The 15,825-nt window shown below is 40.1% G+C and overlaps 5 protein-coding genes across 6 annotated transcripts; 4 read left to right on the top strand and 1 right to left on the bottom strand.

The window, feature by feature from the left end:
* The first annotated feature begins 2,191 nt into the window (after positions 1-2,191).
* Positions 2,192-4,860, top strand: LOC105282957 (type 1 phosphatidylinositol 4,5-bisphosphate 4-phosphatase). The gene is made up of 6 exons (XM_011345315.3): positions 2,192-2,432; positions 2,542-2,717; positions 2,811-3,020; positions 3,095-3,235; positions 3,369-3,423; positions 3,532-4,860. The coding sequence occupies exons 1-6, from the start codon at positions 2,348-2,350 to the stop codon at positions 3,615-3,617; spliced, it is 753 nt and encodes a 250-aa protein (XP_011343617.1). The 5' UTR covers positions 2,192-2,347; the 3' UTR covers positions 3,618-4,860.
* A 238-nt stretch (positions 4,861-5,098) lies between these two features.
* LOC105282950 (ancient ubiquitous protein 1) lies at positions 5,099-7,125 on the top strand. The gene is made up of 3 exons (XM_011345300.3): positions 5,099-5,356; positions 5,736-6,646; positions 6,773-7,125. The coding sequence occupies exons 1-3, from the start codon at positions 5,316-5,318 to the stop codon at positions 7,003-7,005; spliced, it is 1,185 nt and encodes a 394-aa protein (XP_011343602.1). The 5' UTR covers positions 5,099-5,315; the 3' UTR covers positions 7,006-7,125.
* LOC105282951 (3-sulfolactaldehyde dehydrogenase) lies at positions 6,993-10,358 on the bottom strand. Its single transcript, XM_011345301.2, has 2 exons — positions 10,261-10,358; positions 6,993-10,083 (listed from the first exon to the last, which is right to left on the bottom strand). The coding sequence occupies exon 2, from the start codon at positions 10,047-10,049 to the stop codon at positions 8,526-8,528; it is 1,524 nt and encodes a 507-aa protein (XP_011343603.1). The 5' UTR covers positions 10,050-10,083; positions 10,261-10,358; the 3' UTR covers positions 6,993-8,525.
* A 138-nt stretch (positions 10,359-10,496) lies between these two features.
* On the top strand, positions 10,497-12,195 carry LOC105282952 (peptidyl-prolyl cis-trans isomerase E). The gene is made up of 4 exons (XM_011345302.2): positions 10,497-10,628; positions 10,853-11,022; positions 11,363-11,725; positions 11,822-12,195. Exons 1-4 carry the CDS (start codon positions 10,595-10,597, stop codon positions 12,137-12,139), a joined length of 885 nt encoding a protein of 294 aa, XP_011343604.1. The 5' UTR covers positions 10,497-10,594; the 3' UTR covers positions 12,140-12,195.
* Positions 12,196-13,650: 1,455 nt separating this feature from the next.
* Positions 13,651-15,767, top strand: LOC105282953 (dehydrogenase/reductase SDR family member 4). Of its 2 annotated transcripts, none has more exons than XM_011345303.3 (5): positions 13,651-14,217; positions 14,412-14,589; positions 14,758-14,982; positions 15,083-15,217; positions 15,301-15,767. In XM_011345303.3, the coding sequence occupies exons 1-5, from the start codon at positions 14,105-14,107 to the stop codon at positions 15,469-15,471; spliced, it is 822 nt and encodes a 273-aa protein (XP_011343605.1). In that variant the 5' UTR covers positions 13,651-14,104; the 3' UTR covers positions 15,472-15,767. The 2 variants fall into 2 exon arrangements, with proteins under 2 accessions (XP_011343605.1, XP_026829528.1); XM_026973727.1 differs by having other exon boundaries at positions 14,088-14,217; positions 14,352-14,589.
* Positions 15,768-15,825: the final 58 nt, after the last annotated feature.

Genomic DNA, 15,825 nt, shown 5'->3' with positions numbered 1-15,825 from the left:
ATATTCCTTTATTTTATCCCGAGTGGTGGCCGCTGCAATTTTGTGCGTACAAATTGCCAAATTTTTGTAAAAAGCATTTAATTGTGCAAATATTGTGCGATGGCAGCACCTTAATGCGCCGTGATACGTGCATCTCGCTTTGAAGGGACCATAGACATAATAAGAATAGACCGAGCGTGTTCTCAACTTGGCCACATTTAACTATAACCAGTTACGACAGGCAGCGAAATTCTTCGTATAGTATTGCTTGACGCATGCGTCAACTGTACTACCCAGAATATGGCGGTGTTAAGAAGTATACTGCATGTTTGTAGGTTATATTGTGATATTATTAATTTCTCATTACGTTAATCATTACATAAGTGATGCTGAAATATTTTTAGTGAAGATCATTGTTAGTGTTTTTTTGTGTTTAGTGTATCACCTATTTTAAAATAATAATGGGTAAAGGTGGATTTTCCTGTGTCATGTGTAAGAACATATCTGGACGAAATCCAGGAATAAAGTTTTTCGTTTTCCAAAAGATCCAGAAATGTAAGTAAAATATTTCTGTAAATAAAGATGTGAATAGATGTAATAGTAAATATAATGATATTACAATTGCTTTTATTGCTTTTTTACAAAAGGTCAAAATTATGGATCAAAGCTTGCAATCGAACGATTAACAGAACCGCTGAAGAACTTTACAAAAATTATCGCATTTGTAGTGTTCATTTCAATGAAAACATGTATCTCAATGATATAAGAAGTAGAGTCTTGTCTCGAGCTATACCCAATGCAATCACTCCAAATGTTATGGCAAATAGTGACACTTGCATTATTCCACAAGGTAATATACAATAAATATATATACACATGTATATACACATTCTGTTTTACTTTGTACTCAATTAACTGATACTAATAAAGATTTTTATCACAGAGGATACAGTATTGAGAGAGGAATTCCAGGAATCAGAAAGAAACAAATCATTATATGAAAACATGGAATTAGACAGAAACAAGAATTGTAGTAAGTTTCAAAAAAACATAAGTATAACAATAGATGTGTTACATCGGTTATTTTAGATGTATAATTTAATTATTTCATTGCAATACGTCATTTTCTAGATAAAATAATTCAATTTTGTGACCTTTACATTATAAATAGCGATTAACAATGCAAGTGCCAATTTGTAGTATTAAATATATATTAAAATATAAAATTAATGTTGTTTTTATACATTGATCTGATGTTAAGATTATATTTCCTTCCCCTCCTTTCCAGAATAACAATAACAATTGCTTTATCATCGAGTACCATCAAGAGGAAATATCATGGCAGGAAAACAATTAAGCAGCCTCAGATCAAGTGGACAATTTCATCAAGGCCAACGTTCTCGTCATTTGTAGATATTACAATACTTCTATGTCTACTTTAGTTTTGTAAAGTACATTATTCATTTTTCGATTTAACAATAATTGTTCATCTATCAATTATATTGTTCATTTCTTACAATTGTATATTTCATTGTTAACATTGGAAATATATGTTTAGTACTTTATCCGTCACAACTGTTAACTAATCATATATTGAAAGTTTGAAATAGAAATGTTTTTACAACCCAAAATGTGTTGATTTATATTATATTTGTTAACCTCATTTATTAGTTACTTTTTCTAAACGTTTTCCGTGACTTCTTTTATATATTACTATACCTAGGTACCTATTTTATTATGTATTATCAACTTTGTCAATTAAAAATCTATATAGTTAGAAACTTTTGAACTATCTTCCGTAACTCATTTCAATACTTTGAATTTGGCGGTTTCCTACTATCGAAAATATGGCGAATGGTCATGTGACTGGGTAACACCAAAGATCAAAAGTTCCGACCTTACTGTCGTAACTGGTTATAGTTAAACTGTGACTTGGCAGTGAATCACAGGTAGAAAAAGAGAGAAAGCAGGCGAAGGATTGCTCTCTCTCTCTCTCTAAGGAAAGAAGAGTGGGGGTAAGCGCGGAGAGTGGGGAAGACGCGAACAGAGAGAAAAAGAGATCCTCCACCTACTTTCCGTCCTTTTCTAGCTGTGCTTCACGTTTTGCGCTTCACGCTCGGTCTATTCTTACTATGCTATGAAAGGGACCAAAGGTGACGGGAAATTTGATCGGGCAGAATGTAACTAGGCGCCGCGCGCCGCTAGTGACGCTTTCCCCTCTACGCTCGCGTAGCACCGCGGTCGCTGCGAGTGGTATTCGTATTTTGTCATCTTTGTCATCGATGCACCGGGAGCCGTTCTGTCAAACAAGCAAACCAGCAAACTGTTGTCGCGAGTAGTGAACAGGGCATCTCACCGTCACGTCGAGATGGGGGACGGCAAGGAGGGCGAGCGGCAGCCGCTGCTGAAAAACGAGAACGTCACGTACAGCACGCACGGCAGCGATGCGATCGGTATGCGATGCGAGCGCAATTAATGAGCGGATAATACGCGATGTCGGAGTCGCCCGCGCCGAGGCCCCCTCGACGGCGACGCGAGAATAATTCCGCTGTCTCGTTTCAGACGAGACGCAGTCCACCGTGTCTCCGATCGGGCCGGACGAGCTGCCACCACCTTATCAGTCCGCCACCCAGGGCGGCATGCCGATGGTGACCTGCAGAGTCTGTCAGGCGATGATAGACATTTCCGGCAAGAGGGATCAGCACGTCGTCAAGTGCTGTCAGTGCAACGAGGCCACAGTACGTGATTAGAATATCTGTTCCGAGAGCTTCCTCGACTTGTTTGTTCGCTTGTACACCGTGATCCTAACGATATCTGTCTTGCTTCTACAGCCTATACGTAACGCTCCACCCGGAAAGAAGTACGTGCGATGCCCGTGTAATTGCCTGCTCATATGCAAGAGTTCGTCGCAACGTATCGCTTGTCCGAGGCCAAACTGCAAACGTATCATCAACCTGGCTCCGAGCCCAATCACGCCACCGGTTCTGTCGATGCCAGGCATGTGCAGGGTAGGCTGTGCCCATTGTCACGACACATTTCTGGTAGGTCGTTAAGAGTGTTTTGGAAACCAGCGTCTCGTTGAGTGATTCTTAAACTGAAAGTCCGTTTTGTATAGTTTAACACATTAAACAACGCCTTGGCACGATGTCCACATTGTCGTAAGATATCTTCCGTCGGTCCAGACTTTGCTAGAGGACGGGGGATTGTATTCATTATTATTGGTATTATAGCCTTAATAATCGCTATAGCTGTAACGGTACGTACCTCACTCTTCAGGTTGTTTGCGTCAATTAATTTTCTCTTTCTCTCTGCCACGTTAATAATGTTGCGTTTCACAATATCGATTTTATATTGCACGTGTAAGTAATATATCATTTGATAATTTACAGGTTGGGACCTACAAATACGTTAAAACGAATGGTGGAATTTATGTAGCTTACGTCGGTACGTATAAGTGATGGATATGAAAGATATTGATATCTCTTTCTTAATATTTTGATACATAGGAAGAATTATAATCTCGCTCACCTGAGTTCGGATTTCTGCTTTCAGGTGCATTTTTATTGGCGCTCATGTGCTTGGGTCGCAGCATTTATTACTGTACAATGAAAATTAGTTTGATAGAAGGCCCCATGTAGTTTCCCAACCGGTCTCGAGCAACCGATAATTCGAAAGATCAATTCCCCTGAGATAAATGTCATATAATCCATTTAGATCAGATGTTTATAGCGATGTGACATTCTCGAGTCTTTTTAAGGCGGAAGCGAGATAGGGATACGTTATGTGCGTGGCCACACGCGCGTATGCAAGTTTGCATTGTCCACGATGATAATATGGAATATAATAATAACATGCAATTATTATATTATTATATTATTGATGATGCATGCCCATACGAACGTGTCTCATGATCAGGCAGAAAGCTAACACTTGCGACGCTTTCCTCAGGTACGAGATTGCGGAAGGTAGGAAGCACTCACTCGGAAGCCTTTATTTTACGAAGAAATTGCTCCTCTGCACTTTTATATATATATATATGCGAGCATAGGGCCAATAATCGTGGGCGATCCGATTTTTATTTTCACCCTTACTGACTGGAAATACCCTCTACAATATATACGTATATATATATATACATATACGCTTTCTACACGACACATTACGCGTATCCGAGACGCACGTAGGTAGAAGCGAAGCGCAAACGTGCAATATATTATTCCAGCTGTACGTACGCAGTAAGTTTTACAACCCATGTAATAAGTTCGTCTAAATGCAAATTACGTTTTTAAATGCAGATCCGTTCTTACATTGTCCTCTATATATATATATGCAAGCAGCTGTATCGAAAATATTAAAAAATCGCAATTGTTTCAAATAAATTTCTGAATTTATATGAATATTTCGACGAAATGTGGATGAAATGAAATCAGACGAGAGAGGGAGGGAATATATAGGTAGATATAGGAGTGTATATACTAATTGTATCGATTATATTAGGTAATACGAATTTCAAATACGGTTATTATAGTACACAAAAGCATCACTGTACGACATTTTGGAATATTTAGCTGTCACCTAGGCTGCTGTAGAATATATGCAAATGTGACTCTTCATCGGTTATAAGAATATAAATATATCTCTTTTAGTGGACAATTGGCATTTCGTGAAGATCTGAACAGTTCTTTTTACTTTGAATTCTCACTTAAGTATTCTCTTGTGATAGAAAAGTTCCAATACAGCGATATGATAAACGTGTTGGCTGATCGGCACGAGTCTGCAGATATCAAATCATGTTAAGCAAATGATAGAACAAATATTGAGTAACATTATTTTAATACAGGTGATACATATAAGGAATAAATAAAGGAAGATAAGAAATATTATTTCGTGATAAAAACATTACCTCATTTTATTGACTTTATATTTTTTTATATACGTATATTTATCATACATTTAATATATACGTTACTAATTTCAGACTACTGAGTTACTCTCGTCATACCTTTTAGCTCGCTTTTTACTCGCTATTACATCAAATTATGGAATAAGCATCATTGATATATATTGAGACGATGGTCGAGCGCTTGAAATTCCCGCGGAAACGCAGATAGAAAATCCCTAGAGTCGGTATATATGGAACAGCTGATCGTAGAAAGTGTAACGAGGAGGAAGATTCGCATCAATCGGAGGGTTACGGAGAAATATGTAAAGAAGGGTCGCAAATAATAATCGCGTCATCGTCTGTGCAACATTTAACTTAACGATTCAGATATCACGAGGGAATACGAACGGCGAGAGACTGTGCATTCAAATGTAACAGATGTTCGTTGTGAGAAATGTCACAAATTGATATCCAGGATTTGTTTAACAGAAGCAGGTAAGTGCAAACTACCGTGAAGAACATCGCGAGCGCAGCTCAACAACAATTCACTTGCAATATCCTGGTCGTCACTCGAAAGCCGCGAAAACGTCAGCCGGATGAACGAGCGAGAGGATTTCGGTCTTTGTCACATATGGAATGATATACGTTACTGCAGCACCAAAACAAATAACAAAAAAATAGAAGCTATATATATATATATATAACGGTTAGCAAAATTAGCTGTGGCTCGTGTTTTATATATATATATATATATAAGAGATATATTTATAATTTTGCTAACCGTTGTCATTATTATTTAGATTGGAATTCAATTAGAATTTGATTAAAACTCAATGCACAGTGTTAACTTTGATTGTTTCACCCGTGTATCCAGGTTTCCCAGCGGGTGGCGCTTACTGTCAGTAATTCTGTATTCACCGTTGGGGATTGTACTTCTGCTGCTGCGGCTATTGATAACGTTAACGCTCTGGCTGTTGGCGTGGCTTCTGCCCGATCACAGTCTCCTTCGGACGTTCCTGAGCTACGGCATCAGCTTCGCCTTTGGCATCGTAGTCAGAGTCGACGCCAGCAGCGAGCCCCGAGACAAACAGACGAGAATAATAATAGCCAATAATGTGTCCGTGCTGGATCACTTTGCTCTGCGTCAAACGACGGAGGCGCTGGTCCCTGGCGTCTGGGAACTACCTACTGCCCTGAGTAATGCCCTCGGATCGCAGAAGATGGACATGAGCAGTAAGGAGACGCTGATCGCCAACATAAGGCTATTCCTCGCTTCTTCCACGTACAGCGTTGCTGTGCAACCTGAGTTTGATACGACGAACAACCGAGTCGCACTGCTGAAATTCAATTCCTGGCCATTCAGTATAGAGACGTCCGTTCAGCCGGTCGCGATTAGAGCGTCGCGGCCGGATTTTGTGCCTGTGCATCTCACCTCGCTGGCTTCGACATGGTGGACGGAGGTATTCTGGTTCATGTTCGTCCCATATACAGTTTTTACACTCAAGTACCTGAAAAGCAAGCAGAATCCCGAGCACGAGGTGCTCGTGCGGGAGGTGGAGAGGGACATCGCGAACGCTCTTGGGATTCAGACCAGCTCCTACACCGTGTCGGACAAGACCGAGTACGAGAAGCGCTACCGCATGGAGAGAATACTCAACAGCGCGCGCTCCAACAGAAACACGCCAAATTCTCAAGTCATACACAGTATGGAGATACAGAGGATGGTTCGTCAGGTCAGCGAAGTACTTCCATTGGTACCACACAATGTGATTCTCCGAGATCTTCGTACGTATCGCTTGAAAAAAAGAAAACCTTTGACAATCTCGATAATTTTTACCTGATTAATAGCAATCGCGATCTTAGAGCGCAGTAGGACGTTATTGACTGACCCTGTCTGATGTTCGATTGCAGTCAAAACTCGAAACGTCGACATTACGATCGCCAATATTCTCGATGGCATAGTTACTTACACTCCCGAACCGAATCTACCAGTTCAACCGACTGTAACATCGTTCGGCGGTACCCAACAGAACTCCACAAAGGATAAGACTCTGGGGACGTCTTCTTTCCAAGAGAAAAAGGCCAAGATGATTAGGGAGGCTAGAGAGAGGTATATTAAGAAACACGGACTGACAGATTGCTGACATTCTTGCTACTGTTTTATTCTGGTTACGATACTATCATTGACAACATGTATATGCTACATGTTTTAATGTATATGTATTATATTTACTATTACATCATGTGAATATATCTTTATTTCTAAAATATGATCATGTAATTGTAAAATACCTGCCCATTAACGTAGGTAATTATTTCTCGGAACAAAAAATCATTCTTTTTTGACAATATATAATTATCAACATCATATCGGTTGCAGTAACGGAATAAACACTTCAACAGTAGGAAGATTAAGACTTACGCTGGATTATCAATTATTTCAGTGTAGATAAATTTCTCATACATATATAGATATAGGCACATTCCATATTCTTTCTTGACCACACGCTGTTCACTGCGTCACAAATACTTAATTTGTAGATTAAGAATGAAGATTACGGAATTATAATGAATTAAGTAATGTTAGACATGTATAATGAAGCTCCCTTTTTTACTGACTGTTAAAATACGCCAACTTTATACTAGACTATAAAGTTATCATCGACAAAGCTGTAAAAGGGTACGGTAAGCTCTGGGAAGAGATTCAAAACGGCAGCATATAGTCGGAAAAGAAATATGGAGTGCCTGTAACACAGCCTATATTTTTATATAATCTCGTATATTGTCTGGTTATTGTTCTTGTACGCATTATCTAAACTTTTCAGTGAAGTTCCTCTCTTACATAATAACTTTGAGATACAATAATTAAAGCATACTGTATAATTCTTATAGAAAAAATATGTGCAGAAAGATATATTAATGCCTCGGGCATCTCTTATATTATGTTACATTCTCCATCTATATCCTTCGTATTTACACAATTGGAAGACTTGTTTTGTACTGTAGCATGTCCATGTGATATAGAAAATATAAATCTACATACGATGTAAGGAAAATAGAAAATAACAATAAAATACGAATATTACTTTTATACTACTATATAATTGACATCGCACTCTAAAAACTTAATATTCTCACTTGTTACGTAATATCATCTGGCACTAGTGCTGAATGGTATTTATGCAAATACGTATATTACGAAATATATCTATATATATATATTTAATATTTTACAATAACATTGCAATAAACGTATATGCAAAATAAACATTGTGTAACATGCATTTTTCAATAAGTTTATATAATGCAAATTATAGAGCTGCTCGAACTGAAGAAGTTAATTGAAGTCAAATAAAATGAGATAAATGAGATGCATTGTGCCTTCAACATTTATTATTATTAGAAAAATTTGTAATAAGAACAGAAAGGCGCTCGTTTGAACTATCAGTAAGCATAAAAATAAATAGAAACTATATGAACAATTACTTCATGAAATATCAAAAACGTTCTTTCAAAAAGACTAACCGTTTTCTTCTATACATTACACATGTTAAATTATAATTAAATTATTATTATTGTCTAGCATGGCATTGTAACATCTATTATCGAACAACAATGATCGCTACATTCAAAATGCACCAGGCATACCTTTACTCTCGCGCGATCAGTGCTTAATATTGCCCACGCACACGTATTTGATATCGAGAAAGTCCTCGACCCCGTGCCTGGAACCTTCCCGACCCAAGCCGGATTCTTTTACCCCACCGAAAGCAGCTTCCGCGCATGAGATCAAGCCTTCGTTGATACCTACCATACCAACCTCCAGCTTGCGCGCAACCCGAAATATCTGCGATACGTCTCGCGAGAAGAAGTAGCCGGCTAAACCAACCGGCGTGTCGTTGGCTCGCCTTAGAGCATCTTCCTCGTTGCTGAATTCGTTGATTACGGCCACGGGCCCGAAGATCTCTGTGTTGTAGATCTGCATGTCTGCCGTTACGCCGGTCAGCAGGGTGGGCGCGTAAAACAGTGGCCCGAGTTCCGGCAGCGGGGTTCCGCCGCAATGTACCTTGGCACCCTTCCGAACCGCGTCCTCCACCAAATCGTTCACAATCTCCAACTGGCTCTTCTTGATGAGCGGCCCGTGAGTGATTCCCTTCTTGCTACCGTCTCCCAGCTTGATGTCGCTCTTGATCTTCGCCGCGAATTTCTCGACGAACTCGTCGAAGACGTCGGCCTCCACGAAGAACCTGTTCGCCGAGACGCACGTCTGGCCGGTGTTGCGGAATTTGCTGGTCATCGCGCTGTTCACAGCCAGGTCCACGTCCGCGGATTTGAACACGATGTACGGCGCGTTGCCGCCCAGCTCGAGGCCGAGTCGTTTCATGGTAGAGGCGCACTGCTTGTACAGGAGCTTGCCCACGGTCGTGGAGCCGGTGAACGACAATACTCTTATCTTGGGACTCTCGCACAGTTCCTTACCGACGGCGACGGAATTCGTCACGCTTGTGGTGAGGACGTTCAAGATCCCAGCGGGGAAGCCTGCCTGCTCCGCAAGGTCCGCCAGTGCCAGTGCCGTCAACGGGGTGTCCTCGGAGGGCTTCACCACGCATGTGCAGCCAGCTGCAAGAGCGGCGCCTGCCTTCCTGGTGATCATGGCGTGCGGGAAGTTCCATGGCGTGATCAAGGCGGCCACTCCCACTGGCTGTCTCAACAGGAACAATTCTCGACCAGCTATAGGGGCTTGCAGCACCTGCCCGTCTATCCTTCTGGCTTCCTCCGCAAACCATTCCACGAAGGAATTCCCATACCTGATTTCTGTTCTAGATTCAGCAAGGGATTTCCCGTTCTCCTTGGTCAAGATTTGGGCCAGGTCCTCCGAGTGCTTGACCATTAAATCGAACCAGTTCCTGAGCAAGTCGCTCCTCTGCTTGGCTGTGGTCCTGCTGAAGGACTCGAAGGCTCTGGCAGCAGCGTCAACGGCCACTTGCGCATCGCCAGCGTTCATATCAGGAACTTGAGCAATTATGGCGTTGTCGACTGGATTGTAAACAGGAAATGTCTGTTTACTGCTGGCTTGCACCCACTTTCCATTAACGTACGCGCTATCCTTCAAGAGATGCATTGATCTACTGGTCAAAGGCACATGAGGCGAGAGATATTTTTGTAACAACTTTGTTCCGGCAAACATTCTTCCTATGAGCGTGTATTGGACGTGTTCTCTCCTGTAAAACAGCAGATGGAAGAATAAGAACGATGGATTTTATAAATTATTATCGCACTTTCTTTTATAATTAAAATACATTTAATGGTATAAGTCCACTCTTTATACTTTGTACGTAGACAGACCGTTTTATTTCACATAAACAATTTTATAATTATATTAATAACACTACACTTACTCTTTCTCCTGCACGGGTTATAAATCCGATGACAGTTTGGCGCGTAACTAGTTATTTAACGTCTCACCGGTTACTCGTGAATGACGTTACCAATTGCAGCAACTGACAGAACGAGCTTAAATGAGTGATGATTATATCAGATTGCAAGTGACTTCGTCGCTCGCGTTACCCGATTTATAAATCCTCGGCTCTGTAGCAATGGCGGTGCCGTCGCCGTAGTTGTCGCCGGTGTGTCGGTGTCGTTGAGTTTGTACGTGCGTTATCGGACTTGATTGTTTACAGTATCAGTCTTGCAGTTAAGCACTAACGAAAACACGTCGCTGCTTCGCGCATCATGAGCAGCAACACGAAACGGACCATTTACGTAGGCACGTACGAGCACGAAGATTGAATCTTTAATTCGACGAATTTTTCAACTCCTAACCTCTCCACGACGTTTCGTACTCTAACCCGAAATGCAAACGTTTATCATTATTTTTCTGCACTTGTGATATAACTTGAAATCGATTAGAGATTAAGAGTAGAAATATAGATTATCGTGCAAGTTTTTATTTATATTATTATTGTCTTTTTGTTTTTAATCTTGTCTCAGGTGGTTTGGCCGAGGAGGTCGACGAGAAGGTGCTGCACGCGGCATTTATACCGTTTGGAGAAATCGTTGACGTACAGATACCACTAGATTATGAATCGGAAAAGCACAGAGGGTTCGCGTTCATCGAATTTGAGACGGCGGAGGATGCAGCTGCGGCTATAGACAACATGGTACATTTGTAAAATAATATATGTAATATTGTTTGAGTTTTTAGAGCCCAATAATTTATTTTTACTTATTCTTTACATTTCATTATTATAAATCATAAATTCTAATTGTTAATTTATGAATCGTTAAAGATTAAAGATCATTTTGATAGATTTTGCTTAAAGTTTTGGATTGCTGAAGAATAAGATTGGTATTAAAAAAGTAAAGAAGCAAAGAATTGTTGCTTTCTCAATCAAAATGAGATTTCTCCGTATCTAATCGTTAAAACTGGGGATGCGCTACAAACGCTGTTTGTATTTGTATCACGATAATTTATCAAAAGTCATCTATGTTGAGTAACAGAACGACTCAGAGTTGTTTGGCCGGACGATAAGGGTAAACATCGCCAAGCCGCAGAAGATAAAGGAAGGTTCATCGAAGCCGGTATGGGCCGACGACGCTTGGCTGCAAGAACATGCGGGCGAAACGCTGAAGAGCGACGATAGCGCGAAGAGCACGAGCGACGTTACGCAATCGAAGAAGGCGAAGCAAAATCCGCAGGTTTACTTTGACATAAGCATAGGTAAACAAGAAATAGGTAGAATCATCATGATGCTACGGGCGGACGTCGTGCCGAGGACTGCGGAGAACTTTCGTGCGCTTTGCACGCACGAGAAGGGATACGGATATCAGGGCAGCACTTTTCACAGGATTATTCCAGACTTTGTATCCTTCAGCATCGCTTAGGAAAATTTTAGGAAATTATTTCACTGATTTCTTCGTTTTTTAATATAAAAAAAGAGTCCTTAATTAATACGATAGATGTGCCAAGGAGGCGACTTCACGAATCACAACGGTACGGGCGGCAAATCGATCTACGGTAACAAATTCGAGGACGAAAATTTTGAGCTGAAACACACGGGCCCAGGAACGCTGTCGATGGCGAACTCGGGCGCGAACACGAACGGGTCACAATTCTTCCTGTGTACGACCAGAACGGATTGGTTGGATGGGAAACACGTCGTCTTCGGGCATGTTCTCAGTGGATTGGACGTGGTGAAGAAGGTCGAGAAATGTGGAACCAAGGGAGGCACACCGACGCAAAAGGTCGTCATAACTGCCTGCGGAGAATTAGTATAGCTATCTTTCTCTTTTGTACATAAATTAACTTATAATAAATTGGGATTTGTATAAGAGTTTATTTCATCTTGAATTTATCCAAGATGTTATTTACGAACGGTTACCGGCTACGTGAATACTTTGAATTCCTTCCGAGTTATGTACGATGCTATAAATTTGTTATTATATTTTTATTATTGGGTCGTCCGGAAAGTTCGTGCCGATTTTTAATAGATGGCGTTGGAACATGTCTGAATATATCAATGTTATTGAAAACATACGATTTATATACATATGCTTAAAGGTGACATTTCAACGCATCTTTAGGAAAAAAGTTGTTTCAGATAAATTGATTCGTGTCAGTTTTGTACTCTTTTGAAGATGGAAGAAAACAAAGAACATTTTAGACACTCGATGCTTTTCTATTACCGGAAAGGCAAAAATGCCTCACAAGCAACAAATTCGATATGTTCTGTTTACGGAGAAGGCGCTTTAGCTGAAAGAACCGTACTTAAGTGGTTCGCTAAGTTTAGAGCTGGTGATTTTAACCTGAAAGACCAAGAACGCTCGGGCAGACCCTCTACTACTGATGATGACCAAATCAAGACACTGATCGAGAATAACCCGCGCTACACGACGCGTGAATTAGCGGAGATACTGAAAATATCGAAAACCACTGTCCACGATCATGTAGTGAAGCTTGGTTACGTAAGTCGCTGTGATGTATGGGTTCCGCATAATTTGGCCGAAAAAAATTTAATGGATCGCATTTCCATCTGCGACTCGCTGTACAAGCGCAACGAAAACGTACCATTTTTGAAGCAATTAGTGACGGGTGACGAAAAATGGATCATTTACAACAACGTAGAACGAAAAAGATCCTGGGGTAAGCGAAATGAACCAGCATTAACCACTCCGAAAGCCGGCCTTCATCCAAAAAAAGTCATGCTCCGTGTCTGGTGGGATTGGAAAGGAATCCTATATTATGAGCTCCTACCACACAACCAAACGATAAATGCAGATAAGTACTGCTCGCAACTGGACGAATTAAAGACAGCGATTCAGGAAAAACGTCCAGAATTAGCTAATAGGAAGGGCGTCGTGTTCCATCAGGACAATGCCAGACCTCATGTTTCTTCGACTACCCGACAAAAATTGTTGGAGTTTGGCTGGGATGTGCCACCTCACCCACCGTATTCACCAGACATTGCACCTTCAGACTTTCACTTATTTAGGTCTTTGCAAAATTCTCTTAGCGGCAAGAACTTCAACTCTTTGATCGACATAAAAAACCACCTTGAGGAGTTTTTCGCCGAGAAACCTAAGAAGTTCTGGGAGAATGAAATCTTCCAGTTGCGTGAAAGATGGACAAAGGTTGTGAAACAAAACGGTGCATACATAAGTCAATAAATATTTATCGACATAAAAAAATGTTGCCTTTGAATTTTCCTTCAAAATCGGCACGAACTTTCCGGACGACCCAATATTTTATTAGATTTTTTTATAATCAATTAAACTGCACAAGCCCGCCTGGGTTTTTCAAGTGAATTGTAATTATATAAAAGTTGTGATTATACATAACAAAATCAATACATGTATCAAATTACAATTGTTTATCACGCAGAATGCTAGAATTGCATAACAGCTAATGTATGCATTATCTCGTATCTTGTCACTCACGGAAGATGATAAGCTATATGTACGTACATGTACTTATTAATTACATATGACATATATACCTGTGTTTATATATAAATGTACTTTATTAATCATTTTGACTGCGTATTCTTCAAGCAAAGAATGAATTATCATCAATATTACTTTCATACAAAGGTTTAGCAAGTTGCACTGTCACATCTATCAAGGACAAATGCGTATCACATATCGGAGTTCAAACTTCAAAAAGTCGTTCGGTAATGCCCGTCATTTGCGTCAGTCGCGTCGCGGTGCGTCAGGAAATATACTCGTTGTACGCTACGTTTCACGATGCTGCGTACTGCGCTTAATCAGAGCGTACGAAAACTCAGTGGTACGTGTTCTTCGATAAAATGCAACCGACTGGAAGGAAAAATCGCGGTCGTCACCGGCTCGACGGATGGGTAATGTCATGTCATAGAAAATGTCATGTCATTAAATTAACACGATATATCAATACATTATCAACGTAATATCAACACTTTTGTGCAAATGTCAACATATTTTTGGGAAATTTGGCACTTTTCCCATTTTGTAGGATCAATTGGCTATGCAATCCTGAATAATAATGCACTGAGGTTATGCTTCAAATTTGTAGAATAGGATTGTCCATTGCGAAACGTTTAGCACAGGAAGGTGCTAAGGTGGTGATCAGCAGTCGTAGGGAAGCGAATGTGAAGAAGGCGATAGAGGAACTTAAGTCCGAGGGATTACAGGCCACAGGTATCGTTTGCCATGTCGGGAAAGCCGAGGACAGGAAGAGATTGTTTGAAAAAGTAAGACAGCTAATCAACACTTTTAGTGGAAATTTTTTCTTGAGTTTTAAACAATATAATATGTTGTTTCTAATTATAGGCTGCATTAGCGGCTCAATATGATGAATATCAACGTTTTAATAGCGTTTGTCATGTGAAAAGAAGATATAAAGTTATTTATTATTTCAGACCAAAGCGGATTTCGGAGGTTTGGACATCCTGGTGTCCAACGTAGCTGTCAATCCAGTAATGAGCACAGTGATGGACACCGCAGAAGAAGCATGGGACAAAATCTTTGATGTTAACGTCAAGGCTACGTATCTCCTCATGCAGGAATCTCTGCCACTCCTCAAATGCAGCAAATCCCCTTCTATCGTCATTGTATCCTCGATCGCTGGTTATCAGCCTTTTAGTGTGAGCTTTTAAAGGAATTCTTTGATTGCTTTTGCACATTTTGCATATTTATGCAAATAGTAGAATATTGTCTGATTAATATCATTATTTCTCACTTTAGTTACTGGGTGTATATTCGATCAGCAAGACTGCTTTACTGGGACTGACCAAAGTTACTGCGGATGAACTCGCCTGCGATGGTATTCGTGTAAACTGTATCGCTCCAGGGATAATAATGACCAAATTTTCCAAAGCGGTATTTATTATTATTATTTTCTTATTATTATATAATTTAGTTTTGTTAGAAAACAATATTGTACAAATTATTGTGGTTTTCAGATATACGAGACGGAAGGGGCACACGAGACTGCCGTGTCAAACATCAGCATGGGAAGACTTGGACAGCCAGACGAGGTTGCAGGTACAGCTGCGTTCTTAGCAAGCGATGACGCTGCTTATATTACTGGTGAAACTATAGTAGTAGCTGGTGGTATGAAGTCGCGATTGTAAACTCTTTACAATGGCATTTCGATAAAGTAATACTCTACTTAAATTCTATACGCTTTAAAATTTTGTATGTTACGTTACGCAAGAAAAATGTGTGCAATATATGTTTAATAGTAACTAATTTGGTTATAGAGATTTGTTTCTTACGAGGTAAGTTTTTAAATGGTATTATTACATGCTAAACATTTTTGTAACTTAATTATGACAATAAAAATCCGAGTAAACGGCCGTGCGCCGGCCTGTAAAATAATAATCATGTAACAGCGTTAAACGAGTTGCGATAATATAAGTTTTATACTTCATGATACGAAGTTCATGTTCTACCACATCTTGTTACGTCGTTCGTCCCGCGTGAGT

Source organism: Ooceraea biroi, chromosome 11 (assembly GCF_003672135.1).
Source record: "Ooceraea biroi isolate clonal line C1 chromosome 11, Obir_v5.4, whole genome shotgun sequence".
NCBI lineage: Eukaryota > Metazoa > Arthropoda > Insecta > Hymenoptera > Formicidae > Ooceraea > Ooceraea biroi.
The sequence above is the reverse complement of the archived record's forward strand: the minus strand, read 5'-3'. Positions and strand labels throughout refer to the sequence as shown.

Bases quoted from the DNA above. Each gene is read 5' to 3' on its own strand.
- LOC105282952 (XM_011345302.2), top strand. From the start codon at position 10,595: ATGAGCAGCAACACGAAACGGACCATTTACGTAG. The intron at 10,629-10,852 runs GCACGTACGAGC...ATCTTGTCTCAG, and splicing joins GAAACGGACCATTTACGTAG to GTGGTTTGGCCGAGGAGGTC. The intron at 11,726-11,821 runs GTATCCTTCAGC...TTAATACGATAG, and splicing joins ACAGGATTATTCCAGACTTT to ATGTGCCAAGGAGGCGACTT.
- LOC105282950 (XM_011345300.3), top strand. From the start codon at position 5,316: ATGTCACAAATTGATATCCAGGATTTGTTTAACAGAAGCAG. The intron at 5,357-5,735 runs GTAAGTGCAAAC...CCGTGTATCCAG, and splicing joins GATTTGTTTAACAGAAGCAG to GTTTCCCAGCGGGTGGCGCT. The intron at 6,647-6,772 runs GTACGTATCGCT...GTTCGATTGCAG, and splicing joins TGTGATTCTCCGAGATCTTC to TCAAAACTCGAAACGTCGAC.
- LOC105282957 (XM_011345315.3), top strand. From the start codon at position 2,348: ATGGGGGACGGCAAGGAGGGCGAGCGGCAGCCGCTGCTGAAAAACGAG. The intron at 3,021-3,094 runs GTAGGTCGTTAA...CGTTTTGTATAG, and splicing joins ATTGTCACGACACATTTCTG to TTTAACACATTAAACAACGC. The intron at 3,236-3,368 runs GTACGTACCTCA...GATAATTTACAG, and splicing joins TAATCGCTATAGCTGTAACG to GTTGGGACCTACAAATACGT.
- LOC105282953 (XM_011345303.3), top strand. From the start codon at position 14,105: ATGCTGCGTACTGCGCTTAATCAGAGCGTACGAAAACTCAGTGGTACG. The intron at 14,983-15,082 runs GTGAGCTTTTAA...TTCTCACTTTAG, and splicing joins CTGGTTATCAGCCTTTTAGT to TTACTGGGTGTATATTCGAT. The intron at 15,218-15,300 runs GTATTTATTATT...TGTGGTTTTCAG, and splicing joins TGACCAAATTTTCCAAAGCG to ATATACGAGACGGAAGGGGC.
- LOC105282951 (XM_011345301.2), bottom strand. From the start codon at position 10,049: ATGTTTGCCGGAACAAAGTTGTTACAAAAATATCTCTCGCCTCATGTG.